The sequence below is a fragment of the Oncorhynchus gorbuscha genome, linkage group LG13 (assembly GCF_021184085.1).
Source record: "Oncorhynchus gorbuscha isolate QuinsamMale2020 ecotype Even-year linkage group LG13, OgorEven_v1.0, whole genome shotgun sequence".
NCBI classification, from domain to species: Eukaryota; Metazoa; Chordata; class Actinopteri; order Salmoniformes; family Salmonidae; genus Oncorhynchus; species Oncorhynchus gorbuscha.
In genome coordinates this window covers 28,607,712-28,629,722 of record NC_060185.1, presented here as the reverse complement: position 1 = coordinate 28,629,722, position 22,011 = coordinate 28,607,712, and the positions used below count along the sequence as shown (strand labels likewise).

Sequence of the window (22,011 nt, the reverse complement as noted above, 5' to 3'; positions counted from 1 at the left end):
ATTTACTCTCTCTATGCTATGTGTCCATGAGGAGATCCTCAGGAATTTACGACGTCTCTCTGACCACAGCAACCTAGTTGAAGGAGGAAAGGGGGAGGCAGGGAGAGGGGGGTGGGGCTTGCTAATCCCAAAGAGGCCAACGTCATGACAGGGGCGAGGGAGTGCCTTGTAGGCGCTTCTGTGTGTGGAGTAAAGGTGATGTAGAGTTTTGGCGCTTCTTGTCTCATAGGTGACATGGTGGTAAATTGAGGTAAAATGGATTTCATTGTCCTTGCATTAAAATCACCAACCAATGTGGGTCTGGAACAATGCCCGCTGTCCTCCTTTTGCTGTTATGGGGTAAATTTAAAACGGATTTTCCATTGTCAAATTTTTTGGTTGTTTTGAACTTTGATCGTATGGAAAACTTTTTGGGTTCAAAGAGAGAGAAAAAACACAGGCTGCCTATAAATCAGTCATTTTATGAAAGCTTTTGTTGGAGGCTTTAGATAGAGGATCCATCATTTACTAAAAGACAGATGTTGGTATAATGAGTTTTCCATTGCAACAGCTGCCCTTAACAAATAAGGGAGTAAGCGAGGCATTTTACAGGCAATTGCATTGAGGCTACACCAGTGCAGGACTTTGCCAAGTATTGACTGGGTACAACCATTAAGGTTACTGGTTTGTATTTAAGAGAGGGAGCACCTTTGTTAGGTTTTGTTTATCGGAATGACACACACAAACAGACATCATTTGAAAATCGGACCTCACTACGCAGGCCTTCATTGTACAGTTCCCTCCCTCTTTCCATCTCTCTCTGCTTCCTCTCAAATGCCATGTATTATCTGTCTGTAGATAATTCTGTAATAGAGTGTTTCAGCGCATCAAATTCTGTTTCTGCCGTCCGCACCAATTTTGGTCCTTTTGTCAAATTGGATTTCAAATCCAATTATCAGGCAAAGTAATTCACAACACAATAACCTGCTGTAATCACTCATTTGGGAGGATGCAGAGTAATTTGGGAGTAATTTCGGGAACAATCCTGCATTTGTGGGTAATTGGGAATAGGTGATGATGCCCTGGGAGGGTTTGGGGAGAGAGAGGTGGAGTTAGCCCCTTACTTTGTCTGGAAATGTAATAATTAAAGGTCAGTCAGGAACATGTGTTTAAAATGCATTGGTGAAGTAAACGAGGATGACTTCACTGTAACGTTGATATAACCAAGTATGTACCTTCTGGGTTGTATTGAATTAGTTTATTGATGTTCTAGTTCATTTGATATTTTCCCTCTATGCAGATGCTGTGTTAATAATCAGATATACTTTATTTCAAGAAACATTTTCAATGACAGGTACTGTAGGTGTTACATTATAAGACCATGAGAGAATTTGAGAGCTTGTTGTGGCATTAGCTTTGAAGGAACTTTCATAACATGCAGGAACAACAAGTGCACAGTCTGTCTAGTTACTTATTTGATGTAGTGAAAAACCTTCTTTTTCATAGCCTTTCAGGGCTCACAAAGAGAGAGAGAATGCTGTCTGAATTTCAGGATTTCAAGACTGCAGCTAACACTGTGAGAAGGAGAATTCCTTGGTACACATATGTTATGTCACAGTCGCCTCTTTCTTTCCCTTCCCACATATTTGATCCTTAATGGGAATTCTACATTGTTGGAGGAAATTATAGTTGAAATGATTAATAATGTATACATTTCAATTAGAACCATTTATTCTAATTCTATTATGTATGGGCTCTTGGTTAAGCTGTTACTGAAAATGTAAGCAAAACGAATTAATTGTCTGTACCTCTCGGGTAGTTTAAGGGAGAGAGGTGACGTATCTTTTCTGACAGATAAGAATGGTCCTTGATGTACCATTTGTGGAGGAGAAGATATCTTTTAGACAGATTGGAATGTCTGGTTTATGAGGGGAGTAGAAAACATCTCCGGACCTAAAAACACTGGGCTATTGTGAGAATCGGAGAGAGTGTGGGAAACTGATGATGTCATTTTCAGTTTATAACCTGTGGAAATATGTGTATGTGGTTAGTACTCACTTGAATTAAACGCTGTTACCTTGGCTTTTAAGACTGGTCTCAATCTACTTCATGTATAATTAATGAACTTACAAATCATTAATGAATTAGAAATGAGTGCGAATTTGGTTTTGGCTATAAAACATACAGGAATTTAGAAATTCCACTAACATACATCTGGTCAGATGGTGAGCTGATTGTAATGTTTAAGAGCATTTTTCCTAACCTGTATTATAATCATACAGCTACTGTATGTAGACAAGCACTCACATCAACACTAACCCTTCTTACAAAGACAAATAAACAAGCACTCATGATGTTGAAATGAAGACACGTTCAGACAGTGTTATATTTTTTTATTATAATTGTTTTTTTATTCCCCAAATATACAGAGCAAAAGCATCATAGATTCACAGACCAGTACAGGTAAAATACATTTTTTTCACATTTTTTCATTTGTTTTAAATACAGGGCCACTGCTTGAAAATAGTGGTTTACCCAGTACAATGTTCACTTTCTCTTTACATTACAGTATATACGTTGATGATTCACTTTGTACATTGACTTTTAAAACTTCCATGTCAAAAGCTTTTTGTAGCATGTTATTGAAAGACGAACAAGATATTGATAGGTAGAAATGAAAATGGAGAAGTGTTGTGGCATTTACACTGTAAATGTGATTGACTGTCAGTTTTTCCAGTTTGGTTGGCATCTTTTCATGTGCCCGCTCTCTTAGTGTTGGTAAAGACATAATTCATTGCGAGAAACTATACATAACCATAAACAACCATTTTCAGGCAGAGCTACATTATGACAGTGTTAGTGTTAGGCATGATATAATTCTTCATAGATTTTTTATAATATTTAATTCAGACCAAGCAAAGGTCACTGATGCAATATAGCCACTGGGCACAGAAATCATTTCAAAGAGAACTATCCACCACTAGCTCACCCCTCTTTCCTTTACCTCAGAAACAGCCTTGTGGGATGGGGAAATTGTGGACCAAACAATGGTCATCAACACCACTGAAAAATAGAGGATTTACCTCCCTGTCTCATTGACCCTGGCAAATGGATGTTGTGTTTTATCAGGTAGGTGCAGCAACCCCATGTTATCGTTGTGGGCTTATTTATTCATCTGTTTGGCCAAGGCATATTTCTACAGCATGGCAAACAGCACCAGCTGGTGCCAAACAAACAACCGTCCTCAGGTCAAACATGCAGACTGGTGTATGCGTACCCACATGGGCTTTGATTCCCACTGCAGTGCATGTGATGAGCATGGCACAGGTGATACACAGACTCCCACGGTAGCGAGTTGGGGGTTGGTAGTAGGGTAGAATGGAGAGAACCCAATTACCACTCCCTTTTCCCTGGATAAATAACTGCAAGAAACCAGCAAATTATAATACATTATTTATATGAACAGCATGGCGTTAAATGGAACTGTTCAATTATATGCCATGTCTAAATCTGGCTTCTCTACGGCCTCTGCATGATGAATCAACAACGCTCAGTCTGGGGACAGACAGCCGTTTCAGTATGGAGCGCAGTTCACAGTGCATGTAGACCTATCATCTCATCATATTAACATTTTGTTGTTGTGACAGGTAGGCCTACATTTGCTGCAGCATAGTCTAACCTACAATAATAAAAAGACTGAATGCGCATCTAATTTACCAATCTCCATCTGGCTTTCTGGCTCATCTTATTTTTTTATTGTAAAGAATATATTTTTTTTAATTGCAGCTGCTTTTTTAAAACAGCCTATCACTCGAATATCAGCAGTCTTTCTCTTTCTCCGTTAGTTCCATTCAAAATAGATAATCCTGTTCTAGATTGATATATTTTTTGAACCTTTATTTAACTAGGTTAAGAACAAATTATTGTTTACAATGATGGCCTAGGAACAGTGAGTTAACTGCCTTGTTCAGGGGCAGAATGATTGATTTTTACTTTGTCAGCTTGGGATCTTGCAACCTTTCGGTTACTGGTCCAATGCTCTAACCACTAGGCTACCTGCCACCCCAGATATATATATATATATATATATATATATATATATATATATATATATATATATATATATATATATATATATATATATATATATATATATATCTTAGCCTACCTCTTTCAGGATATAAATTCTATACATCATTAGCCTTATATTTAGCTAGTTAATGATGGGTTATGCATAATAAGCTTCTAACTTACAGCCTCTGTGTCTTGTGCAATACGGTCATACCTGTGCTCTGCTGCCCTCTCTCCTTAACTTACAAAACTCTTGGACTCTTGGAGTCCCATGAGTCCCTTGGAGTCCCATGCAGGAAAAGCAAGACTAGAATAGCTTGCTGGACAAAATAGTTTTTAGCATTTCTTATTCCAATAGACTATTCGAAGAGGGATGTGAGCTCTTGCTTGATGAATGTTAAATACAGTAGCCAATATAACTTATGGGAAGTTTGAAAGAAGAGCAAACGGACGATGATGGTAGGCTATAGAAGTTATTTATTTAGGCCCATAGGCTAAACATTCAATCTTTGTGAAGAGAAGTGAAAGCCTTCTGCATCTATTTTTTGTCCTATATTATTCAAGGGTGTCATCAGAATGATGACAATAAGGACAACAAAAGTTATTTCATTTAGGCTATCTGTTCAACGCTAGGAAGAAATGAAGCAACAATAGCGAGAGGAAGAGGAGGTAGTCCAATAACATTATGGGAAATATTATGAAAGGTATATAAGCGTCGGCCTACTAATTATACAAATAGGCCCTATTATATTTGAAAGTTATAAATAGATTCTAGCCTATACTTGTAACTTTTTATGCCGTATGTGCTGCACCAGAATCACATTTTCCCTCCCTGCTTTATCATGATTTGAACGATTTACATAATTCTAGTCCATATAATACAGTATAATACAATACAGTACAGTAATACAGTTCACACTCAAAAATAATAGCCTATTAGAGCTAGTTTAATTTATTTACCCAAGAGAGCATATAGCTACATCTATGGGCTTTTATGTTTTTCTGTCGTGCATATCATATACTCTATGTATTGGATATCGGCACAATAATTTGGACTTTTTTGGCCTGTATTTAATGTATGGCTCATCAGGCTCAGGTAGCATCAGGGTTGAATTTTCGATCAAAGCTCTAGTCAGACATAGGCCAATTTATATGATTTATAATGCTTTTGAATGACACTTCCGGCTTTGGAGGGAAATACTGAGTTACCCGGGAGAAAAGTGATTTATTCTTGGGATGGAACATTTGGAAAATACCGGGAAGATATTCAATCCTAGTTGGTAGAGTGGCATTTCAATTATTAATCCATCCAGTTTGCTGGTCACACAAAGGGAGATGTTATAAAACCTAAAAAAACATTGCGTGTTTGGAGTTGCTGCACTGCGGCCCGAGTCAGTTGGTATTATTCTAACCCATCAGTAAGACAATGCTGTATCTGGGAACTGAAGCACAAGGAAGAGAGTCTCTGAACTCTAGGGACATTCTAGCTCCTATCTCACCCCATGAACTGTTCCCGTGCCAAACTCTAGAGCCAAACAGCTTTGACCGTGTGACTGTGTGAGAGAGACTGCCACAAAGAGATTAAAAACTGCTCACACAAATCACTCGTTTGCAAAGACAAGCTTGGTTGGAGATGTCAATGAATGCTGAGAGAGAAAAAAAAGGGACGGATAATTGATTGTCTGTCTGTACAATATTGACGACATAGGGATTTGTTTTGCCCTAATATACTGAAAACTGACTGAGAAAAGAAATAACAGCAAAATTATATACAGAGAGCATTTGAGATTTATATACAGTGTTCTAAGCGGCAAACTGGATTATCAGCATTGAAACAGACCTTTTTGTGTTTAAGCCGCACAATGGGCGCCAATCCATTTGTAAAATTAGAGTCAAACCACCACCACTCAAGTAGAAAAGCCCATTGAAATGCCTTGAATATAATCACATGTAAAGTGCTTACAGCAACAACTTTCTCATTTGTCGTAGGTACTGTCTAACTCTTACACAGGATTTAAAATTTTCAGCAAGACAACACAAGTGAAGGACTAGTTAAACATTTGATATCTATTCCATTGGCCGAGTAGTCCCGCAGAGGAAGACTAATGCAAAATGATGAGATAAGAGAGGACTGTTTTAGATTTTTGAAAAACAGGAAATGACATCATCATTGCAACTCGGTGTCCACTGTATTGCGGTAAAACTGGAACGTTGTTTTTCTGGCATTAGGCAACATTTTACCCTTCTCTAATGCTTTATCTAATACCGATCAAACTGATGTTAGAAAGCAGGGTCTGTCTGTCCAGACCTCGAAGCCACCCACAGGCAAACAGCTTTTATAGACTTTTGAAGACTAACTGATGATGTAACATTTGACGTATTTGCGAGGGTAAAATACAGACGAGTAATATAATGTAACTAACTGACACTCCAAGAACTGCGCTTGAGAATGAATGTACATCTGCCGCACCCACTTAAAACCTCCACAATGGAGGACTCGTAAGTCTTGTACTGTATGGGAGCTCAGGCCTGACTGTATGGTGCGTGGTGATATGTAGCGTGGTGGCAAAATGATGTACTGTATATTTTAGTCATTATCACCAACACCACCACATTGATTATCGCATCCATAGAATAGAATGTGCTGTATTAGTTTAACATTACCGTGGTTGGTCTTGTCTAGTGTAGTACTACTTGTCCTGTATGTGACATGTCACCGTGTTGCCCTCCACAGCAGGCTAGCTAGCAGAGAGGAGGCGTTGTGGATCTACCATACAAGTGCTTTTGTCTTTATCAGTGATGGGATTTGTTTCTGTGTTTCCCTAATCTCTCAAATAAAATGACAACAATGATAATGGTGAAGAAAGTGAAATTCCATATCTGGCATGTACTATACACTCACTTAAAACAGTCAGTGTTTATACAGTAGTCTCACAGCAGCCAAATGAACAAAATACCAGAAATCAAAACAACAATTTACATCACATATTCCTATCCATTTCCTTCGATGAGCAGCTAGATCACAGTAAGTATACAGTCTGGATTGACTGAGCTCCAGTATTAACATGGTATTGGGAAAGCCACATGATGAAAAGCTCTGATACACAATGTTTACATTTGGTTCCGCAGGCAGCATCCTATCATGTGGACATGGCTGATGATATAAAGCAGTTAGTATGAGAGACTTCACATTACATGGGTAGGACAGACATTATAGTCAGGCAGCTATGCTCCCCTCCATTTGAGCTGGCATGGTGCCGACAGGTTGACTGAGAAACCAACCCCCTTCTTTAAATTAGAACACACCCCGTTCTGCTTCTGAATGTAAAAGTTTGTCTCATGAAATGTCTCTCGGCATTTCAAACAGTCCCACTCAAGGCAAGTAGAAAAAATGGGATCAAACTCTACTCTCATTTCCCAGTCCAAGTCCTCAAAACAAATTAAATCAAGCATCTGAGTAAAAATAAAGAATGCTGAATAAAATATGCGTAATGTACACTGATATTATTCCTTTATCTCAGTGTCACAAATTCTGAAACGACAACTCAGGCTTTCCGGTTGAGATCACGGGCCTCCTTATCTGTAGAGTTCTGAGGGCAATGAACCCCGGGGAAAAGACTGCCTTTGGTTAATTGTTTGGCAAGTCTGGACACATTTTGAGAGTCCTACTCCACTTACACAAGGGATGAAGTTGGATTAGCCAAACGTAACATAGAGCGTGTGTGAAGGGAGGCTGGGGGGAAAGGATATAAGAGAGAGGAGAAGCTTTGACATTTAACACAAATTCATAGTTGTGCTTAGAACTATAAGAGAGCAGCAGAATATTGGCTTACACATACAAAGTGATGGGTGACTTTTGCCACCCATAAGAGAGTGGTCCCGCTTTGTTTTAAAGACAACTTGCTAGCCCCCAGCCACAGCGTTTGGTTATTTTGCTAGCTTACATGGGAGCCTATTTCCACTGTCTATCAGTGCAACAACCACCTCCACACTTGAGTTGTGTCCATGTTGGCAAAAGATCTCTCTGTGGCACAGCTACTGTATGTTTATGGTTTATGGGCCTTTATTTACTAAATGAAGAACTGGACAACAGGAGGAGGTTTCTGATGAGCTTAGGATGGGATGTGGGGGGAATGCCAGGTTTTTGAAACACTGGTTGGAACACAGAGAATTATGAACAAGTCCAATGTGAGTTAAAGCCACCTATTTCAAGGCTTCTCACCAACACATCATGTGCTTTGAAATGTAGGTCCCTTTCAGGAAGCTGTATGTTTCCCATAGTTCCAATCCACGGCTGGATACCCCAGGACAGGCAGGCCCTCTCTGGCTGTCAGGTCAGACGTGGGTCTGCATGCGCTTCTGGAGGGGCCGTGTGAGATCTGAGTTCTGGGAGGAGGACTGGGAGTAGTGGGATGAGGAGGAGGCGGAGGCGGAGGCTTTGCTGTCCTTGTCGAACTGCACGTAGCCGTCCTGCTTGCTGTAGCTGCTCACACTGCTGTCGCACTGCGTGTCGATGAAGGAGCTGGAGTCGCTGAGTGATCCTCTCTGGAACTCCCTCTCGCACAGCTCGATGGAGCTGCTGCCCATGCCCAGCACGAAGCGCTGGCTGTAGTCGTACAGACGGTTTGGCCCGGCACCTAGGGTGGAGTAGATGTTGGTGAAGGACATGCCCGTGGGTACCCGCTGCTTGCCCCCGGTGGTGGCAGCGGTGGGATTCCGCATCTCTGTAGTCTGGTTACCTTGAAGGGTGATGGTGGGGGTGGAGTGGTGCTCCTTGAAGGTGTTGACACTGTAGTATCCATTGGTGGGGTCCTTTAGGAGGCAATATGGGAGAGGAGAGAATATAAGAGGAGAGGATGAGAGAAGATGAGAAAGTTAAAGTAGTTTTATTAGTTTTGTCATTGTCAATTTTCAAAAATTACCCCACTGGTTATGCCTTGTTGGCAAAGCACAATAGACAACAAGAACATATTTTTCTAAGTGAGGCAGAAGTCTGAAAAGCAGTACATCTCTGGAGGAAAACAGACTAAAGTAAATCATCCCATCGTTTATATGTATTTATTCTTCTCAAAGCTTAAACAGTGTCAAGGTCAAACTGGCTTTAATTACCATTCAAATTGGCATATAAATAAGGAAACAGGCTGCTGCTGCATGTGTCAGGTCTGAACCGGGAAAAATAGTAGCTAAAGCTCAATATTATGATTTTGTCTTCTTTTGCATAAACCTCTACAATCATGTTACTTGCTAATTAACAGGCCTTGATGATTCAGTTTGGCAGCCAACACGTCCTCCCAAAGTTCACTAATACCCCAGTTTAATTGGGCCCAAAACGGTTTGTGAAAACAAAGTCTTGAATTTGATGTATGCAAAATAAATGACTTGTGTGGAGCCATGGCTGCCGTGCCAAGGTTGCTATTGTCACACAGCTCCTGGCTCTTGCCTCGATGATGCTGTTGCTAAGAAGCAGCCGTGACAAGGCTGTGAGAATGAACGTGAATGTCAAACCCAACGAGCACAATGCGCCATGGTTGCAGTGCCGAGGTTGCTGTTGTCACAGCTCCTGGCTCTTGCCTCGACGATGCTGTTGCTAAGAAGCAGCCGTGACACGGCTGTGAGAGGGAACGTGAATGTCAAACCCAACGAGAACAATGCTGGATCCCAGAGGAGCCATGCTAATCATGGCGAAATGGCACAACTATGACAACCTGAGAGAATCCTCATTATGAGTGTCATTATCAGACTTTGTGTCCCCTTATCTGGTGTCTGGTTCCCGGTGATCTCCTCCCATACACACACTCATCAGTGTGGATCAAAATAGCCAGGTCCAATGGGAACAGGTATGCAGACAGAACACCAGATGAATACTCTTGTGTACTGGGTGAACAATCATCTATCTGTACAATGGCATAAATAAACAGGACCATCATTTAGTTTTCAGCTCCTGATTTGGTTTTGCGTTTGTGGGGTGAGCCTGAATTGGATTCACCCATAGTAAGTTGTTTGTTCCACAGTCTAATGATATTATCTGTGTGTCTCGTTTGAAGGAGGTTCTTATTTCAATATTTATTTCTTCAGAAGGATTATGCCATATCTCCCACACTGTAGATGTGCTAAACTCTGCTGCATGCAGAGTGAGGTAATGATGAAGTGAACAGCACAGTGCTAGTCTAATTGAGGAATTTGCATATCTGAGAACCAGGGGGCCTCTTGTTAAAAGACCCCATACTGACTCTTTGCCTGTCTGTTTTAACTATAACTTCCGCAACTGCCTTATATTCCACTCCAAGTGAGTGTTTCTGTTGAAATAACAAGAACTGGTGTCATGCGTGAGAAGGGTCTGGAACAAAAGCAGTGCAAAGACTGCTCATTATCAACATAGAAAGGTACAGGATAGCCACCTATTATTCAGAGTTGAACGTTTAATACCTGTTGCTTGTACAGTAGGTCCAGACAGGTATAGTGTGCTGGATTTTGTGAGTCTGTTATAGTGCTATTAACATACAGTAATATATCTATTGTCACAGTGTTGACAAATTAAAAGCTTCTCCTTTGCGAGGCACAGACTCACCAAGTCCTCCAAACTGTACCTAAAGTATCAGTAACGGGGCTTCTCTGGCATAACAAGTATTGTTGATTGAGCATACTGCAATTCTAGCACTTAATTTTTGTCACATTAAGAGCTCTTTCATTACAGTGAAAATATGAGGAAGGCAATTAACACGTTCTATTATAAATTATTGGTTTTAGTTGAATACAATGGCTCTGAAAATTTATTTTCACTTTTAAGTGATTTGATTGCAGAAATGGTGAACTCTCATTACGAAAGTTTAACACTGATTCTGCTTTGCCGAAGTGTGACTAATGAATATTACAATGTATCATACGATTCTCTATCTGGTGAAGAAAAACGTTCTGAAATGATTTTTCCAAACCATCCATCAGTGATTACAAATGTCATTTTACAATACACATACATACAGTTGAAGTCGGAAGTTTACATACACCTTAGCCAAATACATTTAAACTCAGTTTTTCTCAATTCATGACATTTAATCCTAGTAAAAATTCCCTGACTTAGGTCAGTCAGGATCACCACTTTATTTTAAGAATGTGAAATGTCAGAATAATAGTAGAGAGAATGATTTATATCAGCTTTTATTTATTTTATCATATTCCCAGTGGGTCAGAAGTTTACATACACTCAATTAGTATTTGGTAGCATTGCCTTTAAATTGTTTTTTGGGTAGCTGGGTGAATAGGTTGGGTGAATTTTGGCCCATTCCTCCTGACAGAGCTGGTGTAACTGAGTCAGGTTTGTAGACCTCCTTGCTCATACACTCTTTTTCAGTTCTGCCCACACATTTTCTATAGGATTGAGGTCAGGGCTTTTTGATGGCCACTCCAATACCTTGACTTTGTTGTCCTTAAGCCATTTTGTCACAACTTTGGAAGTCTGCTTGGGGTCACCTGTCCATTTGGAAGACACATTTGCAACCAAGCTTTAACTTCCTGACTTATGTCTTGAGCTGTTGCTTCAATATATCCCAAAAGTTTTCTTTCCTCATGATGCCATCTATATTGTGAAGTGCACCAGTCCCTCCTGCAGCAAATCAAATCAAATCTTATTTGTTACATACACATGGTTAGCATATGTTAATGTCAGTGTAGCGAAATGCTTGTGCTTCTAGATCCGACCGTGCAGTAATATCGAACAAGTAATCTAACAATTTCACAACAACTACCTTATACACACAAGTGTAAAGGAATTAATAAGAATACGTACATACAAATATATGGATGAGCGATGGCGGAACGGCATGGGCAAGATGCAGTAGATGGTATAGAGTACAGTATATACAGTACATATGGGATCAGTAATGTAGGGTATGTAAACATTATATAAAGTGGCATCGTTTAAAGTGGCTAGTGATACATTTATTAATCCAATTTTTTATTACTAAAGTGGCTAGAGATTTGAGTCAGTATGTTGGCAGCAGCCACTCAATGTTAGTGATGGCTGTTTAAAAGTCTGATTGATGTCCTTGAGATAGAAGCTGTTTTTCAGGCTCTCGGTCCCAGCTTTGATGCACCTGTACTGACCTCGCCTTCTGGATGACAGCGGGGTGAACAGGCATTGGCTCGGGTGGTTGTTGTCCTTGATGATCTTTTTGGCCTTCCTTTGACATCGGGTGGTGTATGTGTCCTGAAGGGTAGGTAGTTTGCCCCCGGTGATGCGTTGTGCAGACCTCACTACCGTCTGGAGAGCCTTACGGTTGGGGGTGGAGCAGTTGCCGTACCAGGCGGTGATACAGCCCAACAGAATGCTCTCAATTGTGCATCAGTAAAAGTTTGTGAGTGTTTTTTGGTGACAAGCCACATTTCTTCAGCCTCCTGAGGTTGAAGAGGCGCTGCTGCACCTTCTTCACCACACTGTCTGAGTGGGTGGACCATTTCAGTTTGCCTGTGATGTGTACTCCGAGGAACTTAAAACTTTACATCTTCTCCACTACCGTCCCGTCAATGTGGATGTGGGGCTGCTCCCTCTGCTGTTTCCTGAAGTCCATAGTCATCTCCTTTGTTTTGTTGACATTGAGTGTGAGGTTGTTTTCCTGCCACCACACTCCGAGGGCCCTCAAACCTACCACTGTAGTGTCGTCTGCAAACTTGATGATTGAGTTGGAGGCGTGCATGGACACGCAGTCATGGGTGAACAGGGAGTACAGGAGAGGGCTGAGAATGCACCCTTGTTGGGCCCCAGTGTTGAGGATCAGCGGGGTGGAGATGTTGTTTCCTACCCTCACCACCTGGGGGCAGCCCATCAGGAAGTCCAGGACCCAGTTGCACAGGGCGGGGTCGAGACCCAGGGTTTTGAGCTTAATGATGAGTTTGGAGGGTACTATGGTGTTAAATGCTGATTTGAACAGCATTCTTACATAGGTATTCCTGTTGTCCAGATGGGTTAGGGCAGTGTGCAGTGTGATGGCGATTGCGTAAGCAAATTGGAGTGGGTCTACGGAGTCAGGTAGGATGGAGGTGATAGGGTCCTTGACTAGTCTCTCAAAGCACTTCGGAAGTGAGTGCTGCGGGGCGATAGTCATTTAGCTCAGTTACCTTTATTGGGAACAGGAACAATGGTGGGATTAGCAGACTGGGATAAGGATTGATTGAATATGTCCGTAAACAAACCAGCCAGCTGGTCTGCACATGCTCTGAGGACGCGGCTTGTGATGCCATCTGGGCCGGCAGCCTTGCGAGGTAGCGGGCCATGTCGGTGGTACTGTATTGTCCTCAAAGCGAGCAAAGAAATTGTTTAGTTTGTCTGGGAGCAAACACCCCCACAAGAAGCTGCCACCCCCATGCTTCACGTTTTGGATGGTGTTTTTCGGCTTGCAAGCCTCCCCCTTTTTCCTCCAAACATAACAATGATCATTATGGCAAAACAATTATATTTTTGATTCATCAGATCAGAGGACATTGCTCCAAAAAGTACGATCTTTGTCCCCATGTGCAGTTGCAAACCGTAGTCTTGCTTTTTTATGGCGGTTTTGGAGCAGTGGCTTCTTCCTTGTTGATTGGCCTTTCAGGTTATGTCGATATAGGACTCATTTGACAATTGATTTAGATACTTTTGTACCTGTTAACTCCAGCATCTTCACAAGGTCCTTTGCTATTGTTCTGGGATTGATATGCACTTTTTGCACCAAAGTACGTTCATCTCTAGGAGACAGAATGCGTCTCCTTCCTGAGCGGTATGACAGCTGCATGGTCCCATGGTGTTCATACTTGCGTACTATTGTTTGTACAGATGAACGTGGTCTTGGCTGATTTCTTTTGATTTTCCCACGATGTTAAGCAAAGAGGCATTGAGTTTGAAGGTAGGCCTTGAAATACATTGACAGGCACACCTCCAATTGACTCAAATGATGTCAATTAGCCTATCAGAAGCTTCTAAAGCCATTTTCCAAGCTATTTAATGGCACAGTCAACTTAGTTTATGTAAAATGCTGACCCACTGGAATTGTGATACAGTGAATGATAAGTGAAATAATCTTTCTGTTAACAATTGTTGGAAACATGACATGTGTCATGCACAAAGTAGATGTCCTAAACGACTTGCCAAAACTATAGTTTGTTAACAGGAAATGTGTGGAGTGTTTTAAAAACGAGTTTTAATGACTCCAACCTAAGTGTATGTAAACTTTCGACTTCAATTTAGCTTTATGCTTGCTGTATGGTTTTCATTCAAAGTTATTGGTAACTGGTAATGCCAGTGTACTCTGCATTCTAAGACATGGCTCCTGAACCTCTAGGGCCATACACATTCTGATTCCTAATACACCACCTTGGTTGACCCCTTAATTCATCAAATGAACCTTTAATTAGATACATTTGACCCCTGGCTTTATTGAGCCAATGTGGAAGGAAATGGTCCTGTTGAAGATCAACCTCTTGCCTGCCTCCTCCCGTCTTTCTCATTCTCCACCTCTATCTCCTTCTGTCCCCCCTCCATCATCCATGTTCATGGACCTACCTTGATATGCTGGTACTCTTTCTCATCCTCTTGCAGCACCTCTAGCTGCTTCAGCACTGACTCCTGCTGGAACTCCCCGCGTTCTACCTGCATATAGACATCATAACCGCCATCGATAAGAGACATTACTGTGCAGCCGTATTCATCGACCTGGCCAAGGCTTTCGACTCTGTCAATCGCAACATTACTATTGGCAGACTAGACAGCCTTGGTTTCTCTGCCTCTCCTGGTTTACCAACTACTTCTCTGATAGAGTTCAGTGTGTCAAATCGGAGGGACTGTTGTCCGGACCTCTGACAGTCTCTATGGGTGTGCCACAGGGTTCAATTCTCGGGCCGACTCTCTTTTCTATAAACATCAATGATGTTGCTCTTGCTGCTGGTGATTCTCTAATCCACCTATACGCAGACAACACCATTCTGTATACTTCTGGCCCCTCCTTGGACACTGTGTTAACTAACCTTCAGACGAGCTTCAATGCCATACAACTCTCCTTCCGTGGCCTCCAACTGCTCTTAAACGCAAGTAAAACAAAATGCATGCTATTCAATCGATCACTGCCCCACCTGCTCGCCCGTCCAACATCACTACTCTGGATGGCTCGGACTTAGAATACGTGGACAACTACAATACCTGGGTTTCTGGTTAGACTGTAAACTCTCCTTCGAGACTCACATTAAGCATCTCCAATCCAAAATTAAATCTAGAATCAGCTTCTTATATCGCAAAAAAGCATCCTTCACTCATGCTGCCAAAGATACCCTCGTAAAACTGACCATCCTACCGATCCTCGACTTCGGTGATGTCATCTATAAAATAGCCTCCAACACTCTACTCAACAAACTGGATGCAATCTATCACAGTGCCATCCGTTTTGTCACCAAAGCCCCATACACTACCCACCATTGCGTCCTGTATGCTCTCATTGGTTGGCCCTCGCTTCATACTCGTTGCCAAACCCACTGGCTACAGGTTATCTACAAGTCTCTGCTAGGTAAAGCCCCGCCTTATCTAAGCTCACTGGTCACTATAGCAGCACCCACTAGTAGCACGCGCTCCAGCAGGTATATCTCTCTGGTCACCCCCAAAGCCAATTCCTCCTTTGGTCGTCTTTCCTTCCAGTTCTCTGCTGCCCATGACTGGAATGAATTGCAAAAATCTCTGAAGCTGGAGACTCACATCTCCCTCACTAAGCACCAGCTGTCAGAGCAGCTCATAGATCACTGCACCTGTACATAGCCCATCTGTAAACAGCCCATCTATCTACCTACCTCATCCCCATACTGTTATTTATTTATTCATTTTGCTCCTTTGCACCCCAGTATCTCAACCTGCACATTCATCTTCTGCCAATCTACCCAGTGTTTAATTACTATATTGTAATTACTTCGCCACCATGGCCTATTTATTTCCTTAACTTACCTCATTGCACTCACTGTAAATATACTTTTTGTTTTCTTTTGTTCTACTGTATTATTGACTGTATGTTTTGTTTATTCCATGTGTAACTCTGTGTTGTTGTATGTGTCGAAATGCTACCCTTTATCTTGGCCAGGTCGCAGTTGCAAATGAGAACTTATTCTCAACTAGCCTACCTGGTTAAATAAAGGTGAAATAAATAAATAAAGAAAATAGACAAGGCACATTTAGAAATATGATGTTATCATAACAGTCAGCATGCAGGGATATCACTTTCGAAAAATTCAGAAAATAATTTTCAGACACATTTCAACTTCACTCGGGCGCGTAACTATAAATAATGTATCCATGAATCTCATTAGAGAAATGCAGATATGTACAGTATCATATGCAGACCCATGAACTCCCATGAAGTGTTAATAATATAATCAAAGCCCCTTGCTGAAACCATAGCCCTGCTCTCCTGGGCCTTTTCAAAGCGCAGAACTTATTTCATTCCAAAAAATGAGGCAGGGTTTTTTAATAGACAGACATAGGGCACAATTAAAAAAGCTACGCCTTACTGTGGCCTTTTCCCTCACAGGGAGAAACAACGTGGGCCAGTTCTCTAGATATAGGCCAACACAGTGCATTGATCACAGCGAATATACAGTACATCTACACACCTCAGTGCTGTTCCATTATTCAGCAGGTTGCTTTTGTGCCCTAGTGAAGTGCTATTAATGCTATCCCAGAGATAATTAGCATTCATTATCTGTGAGTATAAAGAGGGCTGGAGGGGATAGGGTTTTCTGTTGTTTTCACCTTGGGTACAGAAGTGGAAATGGCGGTAGGACACTCACACTCACCATCAGTTGCTTCATGGCGGTGTGCTCCTCATTTTCCCGTGCCGCGTTGTGGTCTTTGTGTACAATCTCCACTCGGATGTCGTTCTTGGCCGACACCACCCCTTTCAGATCTGTTGGAAACAATAGTAAGTTACAGCTCAAGATGCTGAGACACACAATATTCACAGAGACATTGCACTTCCCCCAATAACTTCAATACACTGGACTTCAAATCTTCTTGGCATGGCTTTTGAAAGTAGTGTCCCCTTCCCCAACAGTACAGAGCAAGAGATTACATTTATTTTGTTTTGTTGTCAAGATAAGATTATTTTCTACGTACATAAGCACATCTCACACTGGCCTTGCGGTGGCTCATTTAGAACAATGCGGTTCATACTATCATATAACAAAGTCTTACTTTCTGTCTTAATTTTGCTTGCAAGTTCTCGCTGGTGAGTACAGATGGAGACGGGTAGTGAGGGCATAACCAGGTGCGCTTCCTCTGTGGTATACAACAACAACATGCTGAATGCTAGTAAAAGGTCCCACACAGGGACTCACGCACGCAGCAGCACAGTTTTGGAAAAATGGCTGACTGTTTCTAACCTGAGGCACTGTTAGGGATGGAGTTTTGAATTTGAACGTGAGACAGGATGGAAGTAGCTGTAGCTAGTAATGAATAGTCAGGTAAGTTATACTGCTCAATTATGAGACATGAGCCCTCACACCCTGCCTATCTCTTGCTGAGGACCACGCCTCATTTTGCTTTGGCATGCAGTGGGTGGCACAGGTACGGGGATACGTACTTCTCTGAGAGCGAGTACAGCAGAAAGCTCCGATGGTCCCTATCAGGACGATGAAAGCCACCAAGGCCCCAACTGCCACCCCAATGATGACCGCCACCGGGAGAGACTCTGTGGACATCAAAACATTCCCTTCTACAATAACACATAGCAAATACAACCAGTATACTACACACATATAAAGTATACATAGATACAAACATATAAAACAAGGACCAAAGTTCAAACAATTACATTGTAAAATAATAAAGACATTACTTAGTTTTACAAATACACACATCTCAATAACATATTAATAATACATATTTTCCCAAATGTTTTGATGGCCAACATAAAAAATATCTATATAAGGTTGATAGAAAACATGATTGTATTTTAACATATTTCTTATTACAGTGCTGATTCCTTCCAATCACATTTAATTCATACTCACAAAAGTGGCTGACAGTTTTTTAATTGAGTGTATAAATAGCAACAGGGCTGTAAATTGAGTCAGCCTAATCCTTAAAGGAATAATTTGAGATTTTGGCAATAAAGCCATTTATCTACTTCCCCAGAGTCAGATGCATTTGTACGTCTCTCTGTGGTTTGAAGAAAGAAGTGAAATTACTAACTAGCGTTAGCGCAATGACTGGAAATCTATGGGAACAGTATGCTCCTGTAGATTTCAGTCATTGTGCATTGGCTCGCAAAACTACCTCTAACTTCCTTCATACTGGAAAGAGACATACAAATGGTATCTATGAATTCATCAGACTCTGGAGAAGTAGATAAAGGACTTTATTGTCAACATCTCAAAGTATCCCTTTAAAGTATCTATGCGTGATCTGATTTCACTGTTATAATGAATACTTAGACATCCACCTACATTAATTACCTCCCCACACTTTAAACAAACGCAACACAATAGATAGCCTTTTCCCCAGAATTGACGTCTATTTAATTTCTTAATTAATCAATGTCCCCTTCATATAAACCAGCAATACAGTATAATTTATGGGGAGTGAACAAAAACAAAACTTCCCCATTGAAAAGACAGAGCAACACGTCCAGCTATGAAACCCAGCCAATAATTTAATAATAAAGCATTGGTATAAACAAAGCCATAGTGGAATATTTGTGTTGTCGTGTGGTATGACTACTGATCTGGTGTGCCTACTATGAATCTGAACTTGAGTTGAACAATATCTTTTAACTAGCTAATTAGCTACAAATTACTCACACTGTGACTGAATCTACAAATTGAGTGCAGTAACTACAAATGCATTGGCTGTTTATTTCATGCTGTATCTGTCCGATTTCAACAGTCTGGGTCATCCTATTGTTCTAAAGTGAAATAATGTGAAGTGTTGATAAATCAGACACCACAAAAATGTCACTCAAATGAGATAGGTGTTGTCAGCACCTAAACACTGTATGGTGCATCGGGGTTCATAGTGGTTTGTGGCTGATAATGACAATGGTTGGTTCAACACTTGTAAACCTATCAAATCCACTGATACACACCCTCTCTAGTTGACACACGCATTCTCTACACTACACTAGAACCACGGCCACCACAGTGTTGAAGTAGAGAAGGTGGAACCTGTTGAACCTTGGCTCCCACCTTGTTCCTTGAGACGGATGATCTCCGTGTCAGACCCAAAGCTGTTCCAGGCTGTGCAGTTGTAGATGGTCTGGAAGTCTGCAGGGACGATGTTACTCATAGTCAGAGTAGAGATGACTCCTTCTTCAGTGCTGACCGTCTCCACTGTGTAACGGCCAGATGTCCCTGACTCCAGCACTGTCTCCTTCCATGACCAGGCCTGTAAGGGAATCACAAGGTAAACATGAGGGGGGAAGAGTTCCCCATCTTTCACTGGGTGATCTGAAGCAAGAAGTACTGTTCTATTTGACAACAATTGATTGCTGACAAATAAGATGAATGCAAGCACTTTTCTGGTGGTTAAAACCTATTCATAAGCATGGAAGCAAAATTACATTCACATGTATGTTGGATAAATATTCATGCTACCTCTTTAGACCCTCCCATCAAATCAACAGCATTTTAATTATGCAGCAAGTTAATGCCAATTATCAACACACAAAACAGTCATTTGTAGATTGCAATTATGCCAACACACGCACACACACACACACACACACACACACACACACACACACACACACACACACACACACACACACACACACACACACACACACACACACACACACACACACACACACACACACACACACACACACACACACTGTTAATGGAACAAGAGAGGGCTCTGAGAGAGTAGGCTGTTTATCTAAGGGCCATAAATCTTAATGGGATCTGTGCTAACAGAGCATCAGCATGCATTACATTAGAAATTAAGGGTGTAAGCTTTCCATGCTTCATGCCCTCCCATTCATACAAAATCAAGCAGTTAGAATACTATTATATTCATTAAACTGATATCTTTCTCAGTTGTGTTGCATGTTAACTTGATGGTTTAATGAAATGCTGATAATGCAACAGTAGCCCTGTCAGGGCACCATGGCTGTAATGCGACCCATATACCATGCAATGCTGTGGCCAGTAGAGATAAGTAAAATATATAGATATTGAAGGAAGTGGTGTTACTCACAATGCGGTCTGGAGGTGGAGTGCTCCGGATGAAGCACTTGATCTCGCCCTTCTCCCCATGGAGAGCCTGATGGGTCTGAGTACTAGAGATGGTGGGTGGGCCTGTAGAGAGGGCACAGAGGAGAACATGTCAACACTGTACCATGAAGGCCTATAGAGAGGGCACAGAGGAGAACATATCAACACTGTACCATGAAGGTCTATAGAGAGGGCACAGAGGAGAACATATCAACACTGTACCATGAAGGCCTATAGAGAGGGCACAGAGGAGAACATATCAACACTGTACCATGAAGGCCTATAGAGAGGGCACAGAGGAGAACATATCAACACTGTACCATGAAGGCCTATAGACCATGAGGGCACAGAGGAGAACATATCAACACTGTACCATGAAGGCCTATAGAGAGGGCACAGAGGAGAACATATCAACACTGTACCATGAAGGCCTATAGAGAGGGCACAGAGGAGAACATATCAACACTGTACCATGAAGGCCTATAGAGAGGGCACAGAGGAGAACATATCAACACTGTACCATGAAGGCGTATAGAGAGGGCACAGAGGAGAACATATCAACACTGTACCATGAAGGCCTATAGAGAGGGCACAGAGGAGAACATATCAACACTGTACCATGAAGGCCTATAGAGAGGGCACAGAGGAGAACATATCAACACTGTACCATGAAGGCCTATAGAGAGGGCACAGAGGAGAACATATCAACACTGTACCATGAAGGCCTATAGAGAGGGCACAGAGGAGAACATATCAACACTGTACCATGAAGGCCTATAGAGAGGGCACAGAGGAGAACATATCAACACTGTACCATGAAGGCCTATAGAGAGGGCACAGAGGAGAACATATCAACACTGTACCATGAAGGCCTATAGAGAGGGCACAGAGAAGAGAACATATCAACACTGTACCATGAAGGCCTATAGAGAGGGCACAGAGGAGAACATATCAACACTGTACCATGAAGGCCTATAGAGAGGGCACAGAGGAGAACATATCAACACTGTACCATGAAGGCCTATAGAGAGGGCACAGAGGAGAACATATCAACACTGTACCATGAAGGCCTATAGAGAGGGCACAGAGGAGAACATATCAACACTGTACCATGAAGGCCTATAGAGAGGGCACAGAGGAGAACATATCAACACTGTACCATGAAGGCCTATAGAGAGGGCACAGAGGAGAACATATCAACACTGTACCATGAAGGCCTATAGAGAGGGCACAGAGGACAACATATCAGCACTGTACCATGAAGGCCTATAGAGAGGGCACAGAGGAGAACATATCAACACTGTACCATGAAGGCCTATAGAGAGGGCACAGAGGAGAACATATCAACACTGTACCACAAAGGCCTATAGAGAGGGCACAGAGGAGAACATATCAACACTGTACCACAAAGGCCAATCACAAACCCACACATTACCACAATCAACTACTGCCAGATTCCTGTGGTTTCAGGTTCATGCCATGTAACACTCGTTCAATCAGGTTGTGCTGCATTCAATTAAGAGGTAGACTGCATTCTTTCACATAGTAAATCCTACTTCCAATTTCCAACTGACTCCTAATCCTGGCGCTGAGGATTGCATTGTGGTTTGATGCAAACATCTCATCCAACCTCCACAATATCACCAAGGGCATGTTAGGGCTGTATGAAGGACATCCGTGTGGGCCCAAAATGTTATGGTGCTCTTGATTTCTCCCACAATGATAAGGGTCATGGTGGCGAGTGGA

General features: G+C 41.7%; 1 protein-coding gene across 4 annotated transcripts in view; it reads right to left on the bottom strand.

Moving 5' to 3' along the window:
* Nucleotides 1-4,143: 4,143 nt before the first annotated feature.
* Nucleotides 4,144-22,011, bottom strand: part of LOC123992660 (kin of IRRE-like protein 3) — a 233,571-nt gene continuing 215,703 nt past the window's right edge. For 2 of the 4 annotated variants that reach the window (XM_046294005.1, XM_046294006.1), the window contains exons 10-15: nt 20,249-20,349; nt 19,237-19,435; nt 17,634-17,741; nt 16,849-16,958; nt 14,582-14,668; nt 4,144-8,862 (exon numbers count right to left, since the gene is read on the bottom strand). In XM_046294005.1, coding sequence (XP_046149961.1) covers nt 8,386-8,862; nt 14,582-14,668; nt 16,849-16,958; nt 17,634-17,741; nt 19,237-19,435; nt 20,249-20,349 — 1,082 coding nt within the window. In that variant the 3' untranslated portion in view covers nt 4,144-8,385. Of the gene's footprint in view, nt 8,863-14,581; nt 14,669-16,842; nt 16,959-17,245; nt 17,330-17,633; nt 17,742-19,236; nt 19,436-20,248; nt 20,350-22,011 lie in introns of all 4 variants that reach the window. The other 2 variants (XM_046294003.1, XM_046294004.1) reach the window with 2 other exon arrangements.